This window comes from Vicugna pacos, chromosome 1, assembly GCF_048564905.1.
Source record: "Vicugna pacos chromosome 1, VicPac4, whole genome shotgun sequence".
NCBI classification, from domain to species: Eukaryota; Metazoa; Chordata; class Mammalia; order Artiodactyla; family Camelidae; genus Vicugna; species Vicugna pacos.
In genome coordinates, this window is record NC_132987.1 from 123,752,609 (window position 1) to 123,773,047 (window position 20,439).

Here is a 20,439-nt window from a genome sequence, read left to right on the forward strand (position 1 = left end):
ACATTGGACACCCCTGGTCCCAGAGATCGTCAGCGCCCTCCAGGGTGTCAATGCAGGCTGCTAGTGGCCCCTGCACGCCTAGGAAGCAGCCCACTCTGTGCTGCACCCACGGCTCAGCCAGGTCCAGGTGCTCGGTCAGGTTGGGCACCATAGCCCAGCCTGGGCCCACACTGCAGAGGGGGCGTCTATGGTGGGGGCCCCAGGACTCTGACGACTAAGGAGGAGGGGGAGGAGAGCCCATCGGGTATTGGAAGGGAGGATGGGGCCGGGAGTGTGAGCAGTTGGTTACGGGGAAAGCGGGGCCCTCCTGGGTCACCCATCATGCAGCCCCATCTGGTCAGGTGGCCGTGGCATCCGCTGTGGGCGGAGGCAGCGAGGAGCCCCACCTCCCAGGAGCCTTGTGAGGCAGCTGCTGCCCGGTAAAACCCGCACAGACTGGGGGCTTGGGTGGGGTCTACTGTGCCGAGTGTGAGCAGACAAGGAAGACACGGGCTAAACAGGGCCCCTAGAACCGCAGCCCCACTCACCACCTCCCTTTCCTGGGGGTTTTGTTCATTTGGGGCTGTTGCTAGCGTAGACACAGCTCAGGGCACACCCTGGGTGCATCTTTTTTGTGTCCTTGCAATGTCTATAAGATAAACAAACGTCTGGGGTGTGGTGGGGTTGGGGTGGGCGGGGGTGCAGGGACCAGTGCCTGGGGCATTTCTCCTAGGGGTCCCAGCATGGGGATGGGGGCGGGGTCCGAGCGTGGGGATGGGGGCGGGGTCCAAGCATGGGAGTGGGGGCGGGGTCCGAGCATGGGGATGGGGGCGGGGTCCCAGCATGGGGATGGGGGCGGGGTCCGAGCACGAGTGTGGGGTTGCAGCAAGAGGATGGGGGTGAGCGGTGGCTCTGAATGTGGGGTGTGCGTGGGTTCCTTGTGCTAATGGGGTCGGGTCGCTGAGCTGGCCTGGCCTGCCCCTGCGCTTACCACCGCGCTCGTTTTGGAGGATCTGCTGTACCCCACCTGCGGCAGCGAGCCGGTGCGCGAGAGCGCGGGGCTCAAGGCAGCCGTATCCAGCGCGGCGCCTGGATGGACGCAGGTTGTGGGGAGCCGCCGAGTCCCTGCCGGCGCTGCAGGGGAGCAGGACGGTGCGGGCGGGAGGGCAGCCCGCCTCGGTTTCCGCCGTGGCGCGCGGCCTCACTGCTGTCTTTCTCTCCGCAGACAGGGAAGGCTTCGAGGTGGGGCTCCAGCAGCTGCTCGGGGAGCCCCCGCCCCGGCAGGTCGCCCTGGTGCACGACCCCGACGTGGGGCCCGCCTACGAGTTCGGCCCGGAGAGCGGCGGCGGCCAGGCGGCCGAGAGCCTCCTGCCCGGCGCCTTGTTCCGCGACTTCTCGCTGCTGGCGCGCGTGCGGCCGGCCTCGGCGCACGCGGGTGTGCTGTTCGCCGTCACCGACGCGGCGCAGGCGGTGGTCTCGGTGGGCGTCAAGCTGGCGGCGGCACGCGGGGGGCAGCAGCAGGTGCAGCTGCTGTACACGGAGCCCGGCGCCGCCCGCACGCGCACGGCCGTCAGCTTCGCGCTGCCCGCGATGGACGAGCGCTGGACGCGCCTGGCACTCAGCGTGGACGGCGCGCACGCCGCTCTCTTCGTGGACTGCGAGCTGGTCCAGCGCGAGCCCCTGGCGCGCTCCCTGCGCGGCCTGCAGCTGGAGCCCGGTGCCCGCGTCTTCGTGGCTCAGGCTGGCGGAGCGGACCCCGACAAGTTCCAGGTAACCGCGATGGCCATCCGCGCCCGGGGCAGGGGCTGGCGATGGGGACAAGGGCGGCTCCAGGGACAGGAGACCAGGGAGGGAGTTAGGCTGCCTGTGGTCAGGGCCTGGGCCCTCAGGCCGCCCAGCTCCCACAGGTCTTTGGAAGGCAGCCATGCTAACCGCTCCGCCACCAGCGCAGGGTCTCCCACGGGTCTTGTACACCACTGATGCTCCCGCCTCTCTGCGCCCCAGCCAGCCCGAGTGGCCCCTTGGACCACCTTCTTAACTGGGTACCCACCCCTGCCATCATCAGGAGCCCCACCCTGTGTGCCAATGTGTGTCCGAACGTGTGTGCAGCGCCCCTTGGGTTCCAGGCCCCACCCTGCACCATCACCGAGCTGGGGGCAGGGTCCAGGTTCAGCTACAGATCGTGCACAGAGAAAAGTAAGAATTTCGAGGCAGCAGCAGCAGAGCACCGAGTGGGGGCCTTTCTGGGTCCGGCTCACGCCTGCTGGGCGGGCCCAGGGGTTCATGCTGCGTGCCGGCCTCAGTCATGCTGATGATTATCTTGCCCAACTGTGTGGTGCCCCATGGCCAGTGAGCCCCGGGACAGGCCTCCCCTTCAGAGCAGCATGGGCAGAATCTCCCCGCCAGTGACCGGCATGTGGCTGTCTCCACGTTGTCCCCAGGGAGCCCCCTCCCCCTCGGCCTGGCCCTGCCTTCATTTAGGGGGCAGGCAGATCCCCGATCCTAGTGAAGTCTTTCTCCTGGGCTCTCGGCCCCCACGCTTCTTGGAACCTTTCGCTGGAATCCCGCCTCCTGGAGGTCGCGCGTGGGCACCCTCAGCGGCGCTGATTCACACGTCCTCGAGTTCCAACACTGCGGCCAGTCTGCAGCTGGCACGCCCCTGCCGGGCTGTCAGGACAGGGGTCCCTGTGTGCGCGAATGGGGGACGTCTCCCCGGGGACAGAAGGTTAATTATCGCCCAGACAAAGACTGCTTGGTCAGAGTTGTTCTAAACCCTGGGTGACGCGGTTCTGACAGCTGACCTTTCACCTTTGGCAGGAACTTTCCCCCATGGGGTCTGGGAGCTGGCAGGACTTTGGTACCAAACTGGGCCTCTTTGTGTTTCCATTTTGATCCTCAAACATGATTAGCTGGAGAAAGGCAGAGAGCCCTGCTGTCTGGGCAGCACTGTGTTTACTGGCGATTTGTTGCGAGATTTCCCAGCCTCTTTGGGATGGAAAACGCCCCATGGGCTCTGTGTGTCTTTCACAGGAAAGGGGGGACGGGGCGCCTGCCTCACGGCGCTGACAGGTCGCCCCACCGTGCAGCGAGGACGCCCAGCGTGCCTCTGCTCTCGGCTGTGCCAGACTGGTGTCATCTGCACAGAGCACATTTGCCAGAGGAGGTGCAGGCTCTCGTGTCTGTGTGCTCTAACGTGCATCCCTCGGTTGTCAGCGAAGACAGGCTTTACTACTCGTGTGTTTAGTGGCTATTTGCATTTCTTCCTCTGTGACTGGCCTGTTTATTCCACTCTGTGTGTGTGTGTTTTAATGGCTTCGGTTTCTTACTGGTTTGTATGAACTCTTTACGTATGAAAGACACTGATCATTTGTTTTTCACGCTTGCTGCAAATTTTATTTCCCAGTTTTTCATTTGTCTTTTCACCTTGTCTTTTTTTTTAAAACCATTGGGACATTTTAAGTGTCTATGTGGTTAAATCCGGCCTGGAGAAGACACCCAGGGAGAGAAGCACAGGCTTGCCAGGCCCGTCTGGCCCCGGCTCGGCCTCCGTGGGCGCTGCTGCGCGTTTCACGTGTGCGACTCCCAGCCGTGCGGCCGGGCTCCTCACGGCCCCGCACACTCATGCTTCAGAACCTCTGTGGGTGTTCGGTCAGACTGCGGCCAGGTGGGAGGAGAACCATGTTGTCTGAGGTGGGGGTCCGGGATGAGGTGGGTTTAGCACAAGGCTGGTCCGCCTTTCTGAGGCGAGGCTCTTGGGAGAGAGTCGCTCCCGTGTGTGGTTGGTAAGCCTTGGCAGAGACGAGCGGCGAGCCCGCCGCCCGGTCCTCAGCCCGCCCACTGCCCGGCCCGCCGCCCACCCACCGCCCGGCCCCGCAACCCGGCTCGCAGCCCACCCCGCAGCCACCCGCAGCCCGGCGCCGGTCCCCACGTCCCTGCAGGTCCTTTGTGTTCTGCCACCAGAACAGCGTCTGCGCGTCCTTGGTGTTTTCAGGTTCTTTCTTTTTCTTGAGTCAGTTTGGTAAGAAGTGTCTGTTGGGAAATCCCTAATTCCACCCGGTCGTTGCAACATTTTGCTCAGAACATTGCTTCCAACTCTTCTTCAGTGGTCAGCCACCTCCTTTTTTTTTCACTTTTTCACGTACTCTGTAGTTCGATTTTTTTGACTTGTTTCCTCTTTCTTGCTTGCTTTTCTTGTCATGGAATTACCTTCCTCTTTACCCAGGTTCTGTTTGGTTCAGTTGTCTGTTTATTGAGACCCCCTGGGACCCCCGTCCTGGGCCAGGGGCAGGAAGGCGCCTGGGGATGAGAGTCGTGGCCTGGCCTTCCGGGGCCTGCACTGCGGCCGTGCGCCTCACCGTGACGGCGCACTGCTTTGTTCTGTCACGAGGGTGCTGGAGGCTACGAGTTTTCCTTAGCAGGTGGCTTTGTTGGCCACATTCTATAAGAAGTGAGCCATTGGCCCCCTGAAGCCAGGAGGGTGCCCACCAGCCGCGCTGGGTTTGGGCAGTTTCGGTGCCGGGATGGTGGTGCGGAGCAGGCAGGGAAAGTGCCAGCCCCCTCTGACCCGCCCCCAGACCTCCCTCTGCGGCCCCAAGTCCAGCCACGGCAGACCTGCTGTTCCTGACCGAGGGGCAGCTCGGGGCGCTAAGGTCACTGTCACTGGCGCTCTCGGCCACCTGGAGCGGCACGTACCAGTAGTGTAGCCTGGTCACAGTGCTGCAGCATTTGTGTAATTTCCTGGCTTAATGGGACGGAGGAATGGGGGGGAAGGTGCTTGTAAGAGTTTCGTGCAAATCGTCGAGGCTGGTACAGGAAGTGTAAGGAGGTGGGACAGTGACAGTGTGGCCCAGTCACAGCTACAGCTGGGGTAGGTGACGAGGGACCGGGCCAACCCAGGGGTCAGCCAGCAGAGGAGGGAGGAGCGAGGTGGGCCCAGGAGTGCAGCAGCTCCCACCCCTGCCCCCATGCAGGCTCTTTCAGCCCCCCTGCCCGTGGCCAGGACACAGCCCTTCCAGACGGAGCAGAAGGGGTGGGTCGGAGGCCCCCAGAGCCGAGGTCCCTGGGAGGTGGCCCCAACACCAGTGACCAGAGATGGGCTTTCTCAGGTTCTGATCGTCTGCATACAACTTTTAAGACCAGTCGCCCTAGCAGGGCAGTGACGGGACACATTTCAAACGGTCTGGATTTCATAACATCTGGTTCCAAGTCCGTCAGTGTTTGCAAGGGGCCAAGGGCCCTTGTGGCCTTTGTGCACCTGGCATCTCCCCAGCTGACCGTGTCCTCGGGAGACCTCCGGCTGCGCAAGCAGGCGGTGTTGGGGGCCGGAGCCCTGCAGGCCCGCGTTTGCGGTGGGCCTGGCCTGTCGGAAGTTCAGAGCCTCACGGACAGTGTCGGTGTGGGGACAGTCATGCACAGATGTCGGGCACCCTGACTCCCACCTGCTAGGAGCCTCGTGCCCTCCCCCCGTCACGGCCACAGAGCAGGTGCCCCCAGGGGAGCTTCAGAGTGTGGCTTTCTAGAACTTCAGTATCTGGCCCCTCGGGGCTTCCCTGGGGTTCTCAGGCCTGGTATCTGTCACCTGGGGCCGCCCTGCTCCTCTTTCAGTGCAGCTGGGTGGGCTGAGAATTTGCATCCCAAGCATGAAGCGACTGCTGGCCCGCCTGAGCCCAGAGGCCACCCTTGTTCTTCAGTCTGGTGTGGCCTGCGCTCCCCGTGGGCGGGGGCGCTCCTGGAGCCTGGACGGTGGGGGGGGTGCTGCCCACGCAGGAGGGAGGGGGCCTGACTGCAGGACTCCTGCTCCTGGCCTGCACCTCCCCGCACATGTGCTCGCGCGCACGCACACTTACGTGCTCTCCCACGCACACCCTCCATGCGCCCTCCGTGGTGGTCGGAGCATCCATGGTTCCAGGGAGGAAGGACACGTACCTGGCGAACAAGGCAGCCACCGCGCTTGGCCGAATCCCCTCCTCGTGGCTGGGGGCATTGCCCCTCTGCAGACCGGAGCTCCAGCCCCGGGTGGCCTCTCCCACCCGCAGCCGGGCTTCTGGCCCTGGGGTCTACCCGGGGCCCAGGGGCCCCCGTCCCTGCTGGATGCGCTCTCAGCACCCATCCAAAGCGGTCCTTCGGGTTAGAAGGCGCCTGGGGGAGGCCAGGATGGAGCTACATCTGGCGGGGCATGAGCGTACGGGAGGGACCTGCCAGGCAGGCTCGGCTCTGGACACAAGCGTCTGCGCCGGCCCAGGTGTAACAATAGGCTGGTCTCCCCCGACTCGGCGCATCTACCTCCTGGCCCGAGGGGACACCGTCCGCCCGCCCTGGTCTCACTGTCCTACCTGGGTGCACCGCACACCCCTAACACCTCCCCTGCAACAAGACCATGGACGCCTGCAGCGCCGGGTCCTGGCACCAGCGCGGGGCTGGGAGCACGTGCCGCTGACAGTGGTGACGAGGGAGCAGTGACGTCACTGCTGGAGTCGCCCTCAGACGGGCCCGGCTGCCAGCCGCCTGCGCCCTGTGCCTCCTGCCCCCGGCCCCTGGGGACCTTTCTCTCCCTCTGCGTTCAGGGGCTGATCTCAGAGCTGCGGGTGCGCGGAGACCCCCAGGTGAGCCCCTTGCACTGCCCGGAGGACGGGGACGACCGGGACGACGCGGACGACGGGGTGAGTGGCCCTGCTGCAGTTGAGCAGGGCTCCCTGCCCTGGGGGGGGCACAGCTGGGGGTGGGGCCTTTCCTGGAACCCCAGGGTGATGGGACTGGAAAGGCCTCCTTTGAAAGAGGCGTTCCAGGCCCGGGTAACCCGGGGTCGGGTTTCTGTCTATCTTGTAACGTCAGAAAGAGCTTCCCTTGCTTGGAACTTCCCACTTGGAAGCATACACGGGACAGAGTGAAGGTCAAGTTAGAACCACCCCTCAAAAAGCCAGCGGTGACACTGTCGGTAGCAGACGTGTGAGTGTGCACGTGCATGAGCGTGTGTGGGCGCGTGTGCTGAGTGTAGTCGCGTGGGGCCTAAGTGTGGAACACCCTGGCTCTCGGGGGTGCAGGACAGGTGAGGAGGAGGAAGGCCGTGTCCCCGGGGGACCTCAGATCTCAGCAGTGCCCCATGACCACAGTGTTAGGAACAGAGCGAGGCTGTCCAGCCACATGCAGGGACCGGGCGGGACGTGAGGGGTGCGTCCCTCTGCGGGGCCTCTCCTCCCAGCCATGTCCCAGAACAGCGTCCCAGGAACAGGGTGACAAGAGAGGAAGGCGTTGCTCTGTGGCCCTGTGCGTCTGGCCAGGAGCCAGACTGGTCTCCAAGGCCACTCTGGTCCATCTGATTGGCACGTGCCTTCCTGACGGCCCCCGAGACCCCAGCCTCCCTCCGTCCTGGGCTCCCAGGCCCTGCGAGGGGCTTTGGTCACCGGCTTGTCTCCTGAACCCTGCAGGTGTCCGGAGACTTCGGCAGCGGGCTCGAGGGGACCCGGCAGCGTCTTGGGGAGGAGGCGGTGAGTGCTAGGAGGCCGAGACCGCCCTCCGGACGCCCGTGGAGCGCGGTCGGGCATGTGTGCTCACACACACGTGGGACTCCTGAGGGCTCCCTGCGTCACGAAGACAAACCCCCAGCTGGAAGCCGGCCGGGAGCTCGGCCTCAGGCTGTCGAGGGTGCACCTTCTTGGCTGCTCGAGGGAACATTCTTTGCCACCTGGTTTCTGGTCGGGACCTTCCTTGGGTGTCTGGGGTGACCTTGACCTGTGTTGGCATCTCTCGTTGGCTTGCGGGGCCGTAAGGGACTGACGGGCAGGAGGTGAGGCCTGCCCTGCTCTGCAGCTCATGCCCCCGGGACACGGGCAGGGCCGGGCATCTTGGGTACGGCAGGGACGCCACCTTCTCCCGCTGGACAGCCGTGTTGCCCCCGCCCACCGCCCAGCACCCGTCTCATGTCGCCTTCTCCCAGGGCTTGGCCGTCGAGGGGCTGTGACGGGCCGGGTGCAGAACTGCCCTGGGGCGGACAGTGGGTGGCCTCCACTCACCTGAGGAGAGGCTCCCTGGCCCTGCCGTGGCCGGAGCAGCTCTCTGGGCAGCAGCGCTGGGGTGCTGGCTCTGGTGCCCGGCAGCCCCCTGGACGGCATCAGTGAGTGGTGCCCCCAACGGCCCTGCCCGGGGTCACGTGGCCAGCATGTCCTCAACCATTGCACCCAGGAGCCTCCGCACAGACTAGCACATCTGGACGCAGGGAACCACGGGGACGGTGGTGCCCAGCGATGCCGAGGAGTGAGGTGCTGCAGACACAGGGCCTCTTAGCAGACGGAGGAGGTCAGAGGCCAAGTGGGGTCCCTGTCACACACCCCCAGCCTCTGCACCCTGACCTGCCAGCCATCCTTGGCCTGCTCCTGCTTCAGAAAACCTGGCAGAGGCTGCAGTGAGCGGGCTTCCTTCTCTGGGGTGTTGGCCTGGCTGACCAGCTGAAGGCCCCGGGGACCTTCGCTGAATCAGTGGGCTGTGGCTGTAGCAGGAAGGTGGGTGTCCGGCTCTGGGAGCCCTCGGACGGCCTCATGGGGATGCTGGTTCCGAGCACCTAGACCCGCAGTGTCGCCAGGGAGCCTGTGCCACAAGGGGAGCAGTGGTCGCGGAAACACCTTCACTGCACAGAGGAACGTGCACCTGTGCCCACGTCCTCGAGGCTCCACGTGCCTCTGGGGACAGGGAAGCCAGTTTTCAGAGCAGAGCCGGCCTCATCCCCTCAGGTCGGGGGTGGGCATAAGTCACCACGTCATGGTCCTCACCGGGCATGTGTCGTGGCCACAGCTTCCCTGGTGCAGTGAATGCGGGCAGCTCCCTCCGTCTGTGGGCGTCTGTGATGGAGATGACCGTCTGCCCCTCACTGTCCAGACCACGGGCAGGAGCCAGGGTTCCTGAGGGTCTCTGAGGGGCCGGGTGGGGGGCGGGCTCGTCCATTCCTCCAGGTGTGCGGAGCTCAGGAGCTCACGGGGCGAGGACACCCCACCCCCATGAGCCCTTCAGAAGAACACAGCTCTGGAAGGTGCTGGTCTCTTCTGTCTAAGCAGCAGTCTGATGGTTTTTTCTTCCCTCTTTTAAAATACATGAATACTTCACTTTGTAATCAGATGCGTCTAAACCTGACGTCCTCACCAGGACGTGCCCTCACGGGCCACCCACGCCGCTGAGCTGTTCTCCCCTCTGTCCTGCAGGGCGTGCCCCTGGAACCCAGGCTCCCCAAGGCTCCCCCGGTCACTTCTCCACCCTTGGCTGGAGTTGGCAGCGAGGAAGACACCAGAACTGACGAAATCGAGGAGGAAGCCACGGCGTCTTGGTTAGGAGGTAAAGCTTCGCCGGGGACGCTGTGCGCCTCGGCGGTGTGTGCGTGTGCGCAGAGTGTGTGCCCAGCGTGTGTCCGTGTCTGTGTGTGGCGGGCGAGGGGCTCCCGCCCATCACAAACATTCCGGACTGTGGGGTCCGCTCCCACCTGACCCCTCGCTGCCTTGTGTTTTCTGCTGCCTCCGAGGGGACCGGCCCGAGGGTGCCGCCCCTTCCCAGCCTGGGGGCAGCGGAGTCTCCGGGACGTGAGGCCAGTGCTGAGGGAGGAGGTGCAGGGACGCCTCTGCCCAGGGCCGCTGCGATGAGGCCGGCGTCTGGGGCCAGGAAGTCCCTACGGACTCGGAGCCCGGGACCCAGGGGAGGTGGACATGCCTTAGTGCACAGCCTGTCGCCGCGACAGGCGGCCACAAAGTTGCCTCGCTGTCGCCGGTGGAAGATCGGCCCACATGGCGCCCGGGGCTGCCTTCCCTCCGGGAGGATCGGGTTCCTGGCCTTCAGGTGTATGGAGGGTCCCGCCCCCTATGGCTGTAGGACAGAGGTTCTGGGTACCGCACTGCTGTCAGCCAGGGGTCACTCTCAGGTTCGAGAGGCCACCGTATCCCCAGCTCCCAGCCCAGCAGTCCAGGCGGGTGGAGGCCTTCTCACCCTGCGGATCTCCCGACCTCCTCTCCCGCCTCCTCTTCTGTGTGGGGGCCTGACGTGAGCACGGAGTTCCACCCCGACAGTCCAGGACACTCTCCTGTCCTAACCTCAGCAGGTGTGACCTGTGAACGACTCTCCAAGGCCCCCGCACACCAGGGCCAGGGTTGGAGTCTGACCCGGCAGCCAGGGGACAGGGGCCTTAGGGAGACACCTGCACAGCTCTGTCTGCCACGCTCACGCCAGTGGTTTAGGAAATTGCACGGACTTCTTCTAGGAGAAGAGCACGTACTGCTTTTTACAATCACTGAAATAGCGCGTGTCAGCGCGGCCAGCTCAGAAGCAGGAAAGAACAGGAGAGAGTTGCTCGCGGTCCCTGGGTCCCTGCTGTTGATGCCCTGTGTCCTCCCACCGGTGCTCGGGGACGTGTGCCTGTTGTATCTGTCACAGAGACGCTTCTCGAGGGCACGACCGGGTCCCCAGCATCCTGAGTGAGGGACGCCCCCGCCCGGGCCGCAGAGTCCGCCCACCCCGGCCCCACTGTGCCCGGCGGCCCAGGTCCTGGTCCAGGGGCCCTCCCGGGGCCCGTGGGAGGCTGCCTGACGGGTCTGGGGTCATTTTTTGTTCGCCTTTGTTTGGAGGTTTCATCAGAGTGTGTTTGACGGACATCGCTGTGTCAGACCTGGAGGTCGTCGAGCTAAGCGGAGCCGGTCGGGCGGGGCGGGCAGGCCTCCTGCTCCGGACGCGCTCGGTCTGTGGGCTGTCTCGTCGTTTTGTGGGCAGTGACCTGGGAGAGCGAGGTCTTGGCTTTGGCGCAGTTAGGTGAGGCTCTCACGCTGGTGTCACATCTGTCCCACAGGGTGAGGTTTCCTCTCAGGCCTGGACCCCGGACGTGGCCCCACACGCCGCGTTGGGTCCGGGTCCCAGGGGCTCCGGCCCCGTCTGCCGGGAGGGCCGTGCTTTGCCCGCTGCGTTGCGTCCGTGCCTTTGCTGAGGACTGCGCGTGTGCGGGCCCGCTCCGGACCCTGCTTTGTGGCGCGTCTGACCGTCTTGACAGCTGTTCCTCAGGGTCCCATCACTTGGCTTTGTAATCTCCCTGAAACCGGGCGCTGTGAGGCCTTCAGCTCTGCTCGTCCTTTGCAGACCTGCTCTGGTGCTCCATGTCTGCGTTTTCACAGGAATTTTAGATTCAGTTTGTCAGGTTTTGCAAGATGGCGTGCTGGGGTTATGACTGGAGCGTTGCTGATGCTGGAGGTAAATTTGGGGGACGGTCTTGGGCGTCCGGCAGCGCTGTCTTCTGACTCCAGAACACAGGGCCTCTCTCCTTTTGTCCATTTAGGTCTTTGCTTTCTCTGAGCGATGCGTTTGCAGTTTTAGATGCTCTTTGGGGCAGGGATTTTAAATTTGCCTTAAATCATGGTCATTTAGGTCTGGGAGGGTTCCACAACGCGGGCGCGGGGCAGGGCTGCCCTCTGGTGGCCGACTGGGGACTCATGGTGGGTCTGCCCGGGGCTGGTTGGGGCTGCTGGGCACCCAGGAGGCACTGACAGGAGGCTGGCTTACTGAGCAGTGCCCGGGGGCAGGCGCTGGCCAAAGGCAGTGGTGGGTGTCCCCCCGTGGAGTGGCCACAGGTGTGCCCCTCCCGGGTGGCCCATCCATATTCGGTTTAAGGGCCTCGTGTCCCGTCCAGCCCCCACGCCCAGCGTCCAGCACTGTCAGAGCAGGACCAGACTCAGCGAGGGTAGAGAGCCCCCAGGAGCACGTGACGTTTGAAAGTGGCGTGAATCCTGGCTTGTAATTGACTCAGCAGAGCTAACACTGTCGGAGGAAAGCTTTCGGGGAGCCCCACATTCGAGTCCATCGCGAAGGGGAAGATGCCACACTGCACCCAGTCGGGTGTGAACCGGCAGGCGGGGGAGGGGAGGCGAGCAGGACGATGTGTTGGGCCGGGCGTCCACACTGCGGGCATCCACACTGCGGTCATCCATACTGCGGGCGCTCTTCTCCGTGTTCCGTTGCTTTTACAGCTCTGTGGGAACCACCCTTAGCTCAGGCTGGGGGTGGATTTGGCCCACGGGCAGACCCTCGACGGGTCCTGAAACCCCCACCGTCGCGCCTCCAAGAGGAGCCGCAGGGGGTCTGCCGGGCCTGGCAGGTCCCCAGGGCCCGCGGGAGACTCGCGTGTGTTAGGTCACCACACAGAACGCCGCTGCGTTTCCCGAAGGCGAGTCAGGCTCTCGGACGCTCTGGCTCTCGGGAGACTTGTGGCATTCGGGGAGGAGGGCTGTGATGGGAGCAGCCGACTCTGAGGACTCGTCCAGAGGAGGAGTGGTTGAGTGTGTGAGGCAGAGGGAGCCGGGGCGCCTGCTCTGGGCCCGGCTGGGACTGAGCACCGGGCCATGGGCAGGGGCGGCGAGCGGAGGCCACCCCGGGGTCTGATCGCCTCCTGTGCCTCCCCCAGCTCAGACGCTTCCCAGCTCAGGCGCCGTCACCACGTGGGACAGGAGCGTGTGGAGCCCTGGGGGCAGCCTGGAAGAGGTGAGGCCACCTCCCCGTGACCCAGGACCATGGGGACCCCAGGGTGGTCGGTGTCCTGGGCCTGCCCACTGGGGCCCCTGCTGAAGCCCTGGGGCTCACAGTGTCCTTGTGTCCCCTCCCACACCCGGTGCGTGGTGGGTTGTGGTGGGTCGTGATGGGCACCGCAGCCACCAGGTGTCCAGGGCTGGGGAGGCCCCCGGGCTGAAGCACGGGCCACCCGTGATCAGACGGGTCTGCGGGACGGCAGGCAGCCCCCCGCCAGTGCCCATGTGTGTCCACTGAACATGTCCACTTTGCATGTCCTGCTTGTGTCCCCGTGCCTGTCCACCCCACGCCCAGCCCAGGACAGGCGTGTGGCTTCTCCCAGCCTGAACCCTCTCCTCTTTGTCCCCAGCGAGGCCTGAAGGGTCAGAAGGGGGAGCCAGGCGCTCAGGGTCTGCCCGGCCCGGCGGGTCCCCAGGGTCCTGCGGGACCAGTGGTGCAGAGCCCTGACGCACAGCCTGTTCCCGGGCCCCAGGGACCCCCTGGACCCCCAGGACCACCGGGGAAAGATGGCGCCCCTGGAAGGGATGGCGAGCCTGTGAGTACCTGTCTCTCCTCTGTCCAGCGGGGGTGGGCGCTTGGGCAGCAGGATCCTGGCCGCTCCATTCCCGGGGCAGAGCTGGAGGGTGGTCGGGGTGCAGGCGGAGCCAGCTCAGGGCCAGCGGGCGCAGACGCAGACCGCGGTGCCCCGGACGGAAGGTGCTCCAGCTCTGTGCGCATAGCCGCCCTCCGGGGGGAGTCATTTTGCCAAGGGGCCTGGGGTGGGGGTCTGTTTCCGTGTTCAGGCTGGGCAGTGACGGTCTCTCTCCCGCCTGCAGGGAGACCCCGGCGAAGATGGGAGGCCCGTAAGTTGCTTTTCTTTCAGAGCCTCAGTTGTAAGTGACGTTCCCGCAAGACCCTCAGGCTCTCCCCCGCCCCCGCCCCCCACCGCGCCTCTTCACACTCACCGCACTGAGAGATTTCAGAGCGAAGCCATTTTGAAAATGCAACTCGATATTTGTTAAGAAATAGAAGTCTAAGTGTTGATGGAAAAATACCAAGCTATGCATGTGTGCTGAGGTGTTCGGACTCCCAGGAAGCCAAGGAGACGGACAGAAGGTGTAGCTTCCAGGCTCTTAGAGAAGAAACCGTAACCGAGATGGACGTGGGGGTCGGGGCACGACACGTGGGAGAGAGGTGCTCGCGGCGGCGGCTCGGGCGTGTCAGTGTGAGAGTTCATACCTTAAAACACTCAGTTCAGATTTTTAAAAATCAACAAGTGCTATTTCCAAGGAACAAAAAAATGACACAGGAAGGTTCCAGCGGAGGTTTGGGGAACAACAGCGCAGAGAACAGTGGCGGGGGGCAGGGGGCCTTCGGGGACGACAGGAGGGTGGGTTGTGTGTTGATACGGGGCTCGCCCCAGCCTCTTCATACCTGAGGACACAGCTTTGCTCAGGTGTGGTGGGGTCCTGGGCAGAGCGAGAGTGTGCGCATGTGTGTGCGCATGTGTGTGCACGTGTGTGCGTGAGCACGCGGAGTCCAGGACCCAGGATTAACAAGCTCGCTGAATCAGGGTGCGTTGGAGCCTCCGGTCCAGAAGCCCTGGGCATGGAGGCTCAAATGCGTTGAGGTCCTTGAGGCCGCACGGCCTCCGCCCGCTCACCTGGGCAGTGCACGCGTGAGCACTCCAGTCCGTGGTGCCCCCAGCACACGTGGGCGCGCGCGCACACACACTGGGCAGAGCGTCCGCCCTCCAGCAGGGTGTCTGAGGGATGCTGTAGTCACCTCGCTGGGGGACCTCACGTCCTCGAGGTCGGTGGTGCCCGCCTGCGGCCCCCACGATGTCCTAGCTGCCTTGGGAGGGCCCGGCAACTGCTCTGGGGGCACGGAGCCCCACGTTGGTGGCTCAGCCAGGGAGGGGACGGAGGGGCCTCCTCCTGACCAAGCTCCCTGGCCTCTGTCTTACAGGGAGACACTGGGCCGCAGGGCTTCCCGGGAACCCCAGGGGACGTGGGCCCCAAGGGTGAGAAGGTGAGAGAGTAACCTGGCTGGGCGTGGGGCGGGCGCGTGCCGGTCTCCATTGCTGACCTGGGGTGGCGTCGTGCACCTGATGTGACCAGGGTCTTCTGTTTCCAGGGGGATCCTGGGGTCGGGCCAAGGGGACCCCCAGGACCCCAAGGGCCTCCAGGGCCACCGGGACCCTCCTTCAGATACGACAAGCTGGTGAGCCCTCCCTGTTCCACCACAGGGTCTGCCCGCTGTCCCTGCAGTGGGACCTCCCGCCGTGCTCAGATCCGGCACCAGCCTTCCCGGGGAGGGGTGTCCAGGCCCGGGACAGTTGCCTCTGACTTTGGTGGGGGGCTGGGGCCTTGCCTGCCTTCCCTCTCGTGTTCTCTTCTTGGCCGGGGAGCCCATGGTCACTTCTTTGGTTCTCACTGTGGAAGTCTCGCGTGGTGAGGGCCACGGGGCAGTGCGGGGCGCAGGCTGAGCAGGGGACGGTCTGAGCTCCTGGTGACAGGACTCTTGGGCTTTCCCTTCAGACCTTCGTTGACATGGAGGGGTCTGGCTTTGGTGGCGACCCGGAGAGCCTCCGCGTGAGTGTCCCTCAGCCTGTGGCCGCTGCCTGCCATCCCAGGGCACCAGTGCTCCCCGTGGAGGGACGAGGCCTGGTGGGAGGGGGTCATCCTTTGGCTGTGCTGTGTGTAGTGACTGTTCTGTGTTCTTCTGTGTCCAGGGCCCTCGAGGCTTCCCCGGCCCCCCTGGGCCCCCTGGCGTCCCAGGCCTGCCCGGAGAGCCAGGCCGCTTCGGGATGAACAGTTCGGATGTCCCCGGACCCGCAGGCCTTCCTGGAGTGCCTGGGCGAGATGGGCCCCCCGGGCCTCCTGGGCCCCCGGTAAGGCCTGCCTCCCCTCACTGGCCCTTGTCCACATCTGGGCTTACCCCGGTTTTGGGGGGGCAGTGAGCATGGGGCCCTCCCCTGTCTGGGCACAAGCCTCCCTTACCACCTCTGCACTCCCCAGTCCTCCCCACTGCCCCCCACTTCCTCATGGGGGACTCCCATCTCTGGGCCTGAGTGGGCAGCCCTGTGGTTCTGGCTGTGGACCTGCTGGTGATCAGATGCAAGGCCGCTCGCCTCCCTGGCCTTGGGTGGTCAGCTGACCTGGTAGAGGCCACCTCCATGGGTGATTCTCGTGGGGTGGGGGTGGGCTCCACTGCGCGGAGCCCATATTTGGCTGACTCACTATTCACGGGGCCCGCAGGCCTGCTGCCCCTTTGCTGTGGGCACTGGGGACACCGTGGCCTGGTGGGTGCCCCAGGAGCTCACTGTTGTCACGGGGGCCCAGGGAACCAGCCATGTGTGGCCCGGTTTTCACCCGGTGAGGTGCTCTGGACGTAAAGTTCTGCAGGCACAAGGGTCCCCCTGCTGAAGGCCCGCAGACCTGTTTAGTGAGGGCCACGGCCCCAACATCTCGTGAGGCTGCCCCGCCCCCTCGGGACTGGCAGCCCTTCTCATCCTCCCAGTTTGATTGGCAACTTAAACTGAAAAGAGCGCGCTGTCTGAGGGTCCTCGACCGCGCACTGTGGGTGGATCTCCTGGGAGCCGGGGACGCTGGGCCTTGTCGGGGACCTTCCGGCTCTCGTCCAGAAAACCTGTGGTCGTGCGGGCAATCCGCTGACCTGCAGATCCTTTTCGGCGGGGGAGTTCCATCTGGCCCCCCACTCTGCTTTTCTCTTCCCCAGGGGCCCCCAGGTCCTCCAGGAAAAGAGGGGCAACCAGGCGAGACCGGCCAGAAAGGCAACCTGGTAAGCCACCCCGCCGGGCGTCCAGAGGGCAGAAACCACGCAGGGTGGTGCTGCCCAGGGCCGCGAGCGCTCCGCCCCGACAGGCAGCCACGGCCCTCCCGCCGGCACTGCTGTGGTGGCCCCGACAGCCTGCGCGCCTGGGGCTTCCCACGCTTGCTCAGAGCCGGCTGCCGAGGCCCCTGTGAAAGCGGGACCTCGCTGGTGCTGTTCCCAGCGGTTAGCCGTCAGGAGCCGCGCTTCCCTGCGGTCCCTCCGCGAGGGCCTGGCTGTTTGGGGCTTAGCAGAGGCAGCTGTTTCGAGTGAAGCCTCTGCTCAGAGCCGCTGCTCTGCACCATGGAGCTCGAGGGGCCTCCGACCGCCGCTAAAGTGGGGGTGAGGGGGGACAGCCAGGGGTGCGCCAGGGCCAAAGGGGACACTCGGAGCCTTTTTTGGGGGGAGAGTTGGTATAAGGCGAAAACGTGACCTCGTGGGTCGGGGTGAGCTGAGATGCTGTTTCCTTTTCTCTGGCCGTCGGCACCTCCGTCTGATGGGCGGTAACTCTCCTCTCCTCCCGCAGGGCGAGGTGGGCGCCCCAGGACCCAAGGTACAGACACGTGGCCTGCTGCTGTCCTGTCCCTACGAGGGGGCGGCCCAGCGCGTGGGAGTGCCTCGCGAGGGTGCGGGGGCAGGGGCTGGCGGCCGAGAGAGCAAACTCTCCTTGGCGCTGGTAGTGGGATTCAGCCAGGAGTCGCCCCGGCGTCCGGCAGCATGTCTGTCCTGATACTGTGTCCTCTTGTTTTGATATGCGGATGAAACGAGGCCAGATGCTCTCAGAAGCTGGCAGCCCAGCAAACCCTGCTTGGTGAAGGGGTCCTGGGGCTGGAGGGGATCGGGTGCTGCCGGGCCCCGGGGTGCTCCAGAGCGGCTCCCCTGCGCGCTTGCTCAGGGCTGGCCCTGCGGTGGCCACCTCAGTGCAGGTCCTCATGGCTGCATCTGCTCCCCCCCATCGCGGCCGCCCTGAGGCCCCTGGGGAACCCAGACCCCCCGTGGGCTGGACCGGCGGGCACTAACCAGAACCCTCCAGGAGTGCCAGGGGCCGTCACCAGCGAAGCTGCCCGAGGTGGTGCAGCTCCAGGCCCATCCGCCAGGGAAACCCTGTGGGCTGGGGGGGAGGGCGACGGCTAGAAGGCCCGGAGGGGCCTGAAGGGGAGGGAGGTGCAGAGTAGAAGCTCCGGTCACACCCGTGTGCTCACACGCGGTACGAGCTTCGGGGGTGAACGAGAAACACTGGTGAGGGAGAAGGTGCCAGTGGGGGTGGAATTCAGCAAAGGTGAGACCAGGTTCCACTTCCAGTTGGAGACCCTGGGCCCCAAGTAGAGACTCTCGGCTTGGATGAAACCACGCGAGTTTCTTGAATGAGATACGCAGGCCGGGGTCCGTGTCACAGCCTGACGTTCAGTCGCCAGCCCCTCCTCGTGGTAGCGGGGCCCCAGGCCCCGGCCTCGCCCCCCCACCCCCGGCACATCGAACCCTGACTGCCCAGGAGGGGCGTGTCGGGCCCCCGCCCCTGTCTCTGGGTCTTGCGGGTGGCCCCGGTGAAGTGGATAAAGCCGGGAGGCCGGAAGGAAGAGCTGCTGCGGGTTTGCACGGCCCTGGTGTGTTGCTCACCCCCTGGCTTCTCAGACATGAGGTGCCTGTACGAACGCGCAGGGGCCCGGGGTTTAGCCCGGAGCAGTGACATTCTCTCCCATCCGCAGGGAAGTAAGGGAGACCCTGGGCCCATCGGCGCTCCGGGGGAGCACGGCCTGGCGGGAGCCCCAGGACCAGCAGGACCTCCAGGGCCCCCGGGCCCCCCCGGGCCGCCAGGACCAGGACTCGCCGCAGGATTTGTGAGTACCTGCTGTTCCTGGCCCCTGGGCACCCACTGACCCCCACTGCTGGGCAGCGGCCACGCCCCACCCCCAGAATCTACGCTGCTCGGCACTACCTGGTGTCTGCCGTGGGCCACTGGCAGCCTTGGCAGGGTCTCTCCCGTCACCAGACACGCAGACCCAAGTGTCCCTGTGGGCTCTCCTGCAGGACGACATGGAAGGCTCCGGGGGACCCTTCTGGTCGACAGCCCGAGGCGCTGACGGGCCGCAGGTACTGGGGCCGGGTTGTGCCTGGGACTGGCCAGCAGCGGGAGCCGGGAGCAGCCCGCGTCCGGGCCCTGTCCGCCCCCCGAGCCGCCTTTGGGAACTGCGGCTGGTGGTCCAGCTGAATGAGCGGCAGGTTGGGCCCTGAAGGTGGGCCTTCCTGGGAAAACCAGCACAGCTTTCTTTTTGGCTCTGATTTGGGCACGTTGTTACTTGGTTTCACCCCGATCAGAATTTTAATTAAAAAAACGTGGGGATGTTCCTGTGGCATCCCAGTCTGTCTCGCCGTTGACACCTACACTGGTCAGGACAGGTTCAGCTGAGCGTGGACATCCCGAAATAACCGGGCTTAGGCCAGACAGAAGCGCACGGGGCGTGTCCGGGGGCGGGACTCCCAGGAAGGACAGAGAAAGGGCTCCTCCCCTCAGGAGCTGGAGGGGTCAACACAGCCCCAGCAGGGATGTGGGGGGATCTGGAGCCAGTGTCTGGCTGGGCCCCTGGAGGGGGCAGGGGACGGGTAGGGGGCCCTCCGGAGCGGTCAGCGTGCTGCTCCGGGGCCTCTGGGGGGGCGGGCACTCTTGGCGGTGAGTGCGAGGTGAACCAGCCGGCGCCCCGGGGGGCCAGAGGTGGCTTCCTGTTCGCTCAGTGTTCAGATGTGCTTGTTTCTAGCTAAATGAAACGAAAGTGTCTTTGTGTCGGGGTGACTCTCAGCACGCCTGCCCCCACGCGGCCAGTTTGTGCGCCGCCTCTGGGGCTCCAGGCGGTGTCTGGTAGGATTTCGGGGTGTGCAGGCCCCTGTTGGCAAACTCGTTTTTCCCTGTTTTCGATTGAGAGTTGTGAGCACTAGGGGGCTTGTTTTCCTGTGGGGAAGGCTGCCCCCTGGGGCAGGGGCGGCACTGACATGGGCCCTCCTCCTCTGCCTGCACAGGGACCGCCCGGCCTGCCCGGAGTCAAGGTCAGTGAGAGATCAGCAGCCCCGGGTGTGCCCGCTGCTGCACCCCGTCCCTGCCAGGAGCTGCCTCCCGGTGGCCCTGAGCCCTTCGTGGGAAATTTGCAAAATACGGAAAAGTCTAAATGGTTCCCAGAGCTTGGTTTGGGGGGGGTGGCCACCCCATCTTTCTAACCGCATGAATGGAGATCCCTGGCTCCACACATCTGCGGTGTGTGCCGACCTGGGGAGAGTGAGGGGTTCAGGGAGGGTGCCCCAGCCGGGGCAGTGGATGGCCCTGCAGACCCTGGACGCTCCTCTTGGCTGCCTGCTGGGCCCTCCAGCTCCCTGGCGGCTCTGCTCCCGCCCCATCCCTGAAGGACAGCATCCCCACCCCCCGCAGCTTGTGGCCTCTGGGTCTGGGGCCCTCAGCTCTGAGTGGGAGCTGCGGTGTGGGGCCTCCTGCGTGGTACCCGGAGGAGGGGTGGGCACCGCCTGGGGGTGGGCAGCACTTGTGGCCCCACAGAGCCCTTTGTCCACTCTAGGGGGATCCTGGAGCCACAGGGCCACCAGGGACCAAGGTAAGAACACTTTGTCTGTTCAGAAAATGGGCAGATGTTGGCAGCCCTGGTCTGGGGGGTGGGGAGGGGCCCCAGGCTGAGGGTGGTGGGCTTGGCTGGGCTGTGGCCCCCTTGGCTCCGTTCGCTTGGGCCCGCAGTAAACAGAGATGAGTCTATGTCAGGACCATTGTGTTCTCCTACTGTCCCCCGTCCCCTCTGGAGGTCCCCAGTTTTTCCCACGGGACACCTTTCCTCCCCGCGCAGCTCCGCAGTGGCGCCCCCTGACCCCCACCCGCTCCCCCGCCCCCACGGTGCTGCTGAGGAGGCCAGCAGAAACCCCGCCTGGCCGGCTCCCGGATGCGGTGGCTCCCTGGGCCGTGGCTCCTTGGGCCAAGGCTGATACGCGTGCTCCCCTCGTGTCTGTTGCAGGGAGAAGTTGGAGCAGACGGAGCTCCCGGCCTCCCTGGCAGAGAGGGCGCGGCTGGAGCCCAGGTGAGTGACCACCAGGGGCTGCTGGGGGCGACGCCCCCGAAGTCAC

At 65.1% G+C, this 20,439-nt stretch overlaps 1 protein-coding gene across 4 annotated transcripts in view; it reads left to right on the forward strand.

The window, feature by feature from the left end:
* The window catches only part of COL18A1 (collagen type XVIII alpha 1 chain), an 85,790-nt gene that overhangs the window by 50,061 nt on the left and 15,290 nt on the right, over positions 1-20,439 (forward strand). For all 4 annotated transcript variants that reach the window (XM_072970409.1, XM_072970389.1, XM_072970395.1 and 1 more), the window contains 18 exons: positions 1,205-1,749; positions 6,543-6,638; positions 7,404-7,463; positions 9,168-9,297; positions 12,395-12,471; positions 12,866-13,051; positions 13,332-13,358; positions 14,464-14,526; positions 14,632-14,718; positions 15,036-15,089; positions 15,230-15,388; positions 16,237-16,299; positions 16,856-16,882; positions 18,036-18,167; positions 18,358-18,420; positions 19,342-19,368; positions 19,887-19,922; positions 20,331-20,393. In XM_072970409.1, coding sequence (XP_072826510.1) covers positions 1,205-1,749; positions 6,543-6,638; positions 7,404-7,463; positions 9,168-9,297; positions 12,395-12,471; positions 12,866-13,051; positions 13,332-13,358; positions 14,464-14,526; positions 14,632-14,718; positions 15,036-15,089; positions 15,230-15,388; positions 16,237-16,299; positions 16,856-16,882; positions 18,036-18,167; positions 18,358-18,420; positions 19,342-19,368; positions 19,887-19,922; positions 20,331-20,393 — 1,895 coding nt within the window. The remainder of the gene's footprint in view (positions 1-1,204; positions 1,750-6,542; positions 6,639-7,403; positions 7,464-9,167; positions 9,298-12,394; positions 12,472-12,865; positions 13,052-13,331; positions 13,359-14,463; positions 14,527-14,631; positions 14,719-15,035; positions 15,090-15,229; positions 15,389-16,236; positions 16,300-16,855; positions 16,883-18,035; positions 18,168-18,357; positions 18,421-19,341; positions 19,369-19,886; positions 19,923-20,330; positions 20,394-20,439) is intronic.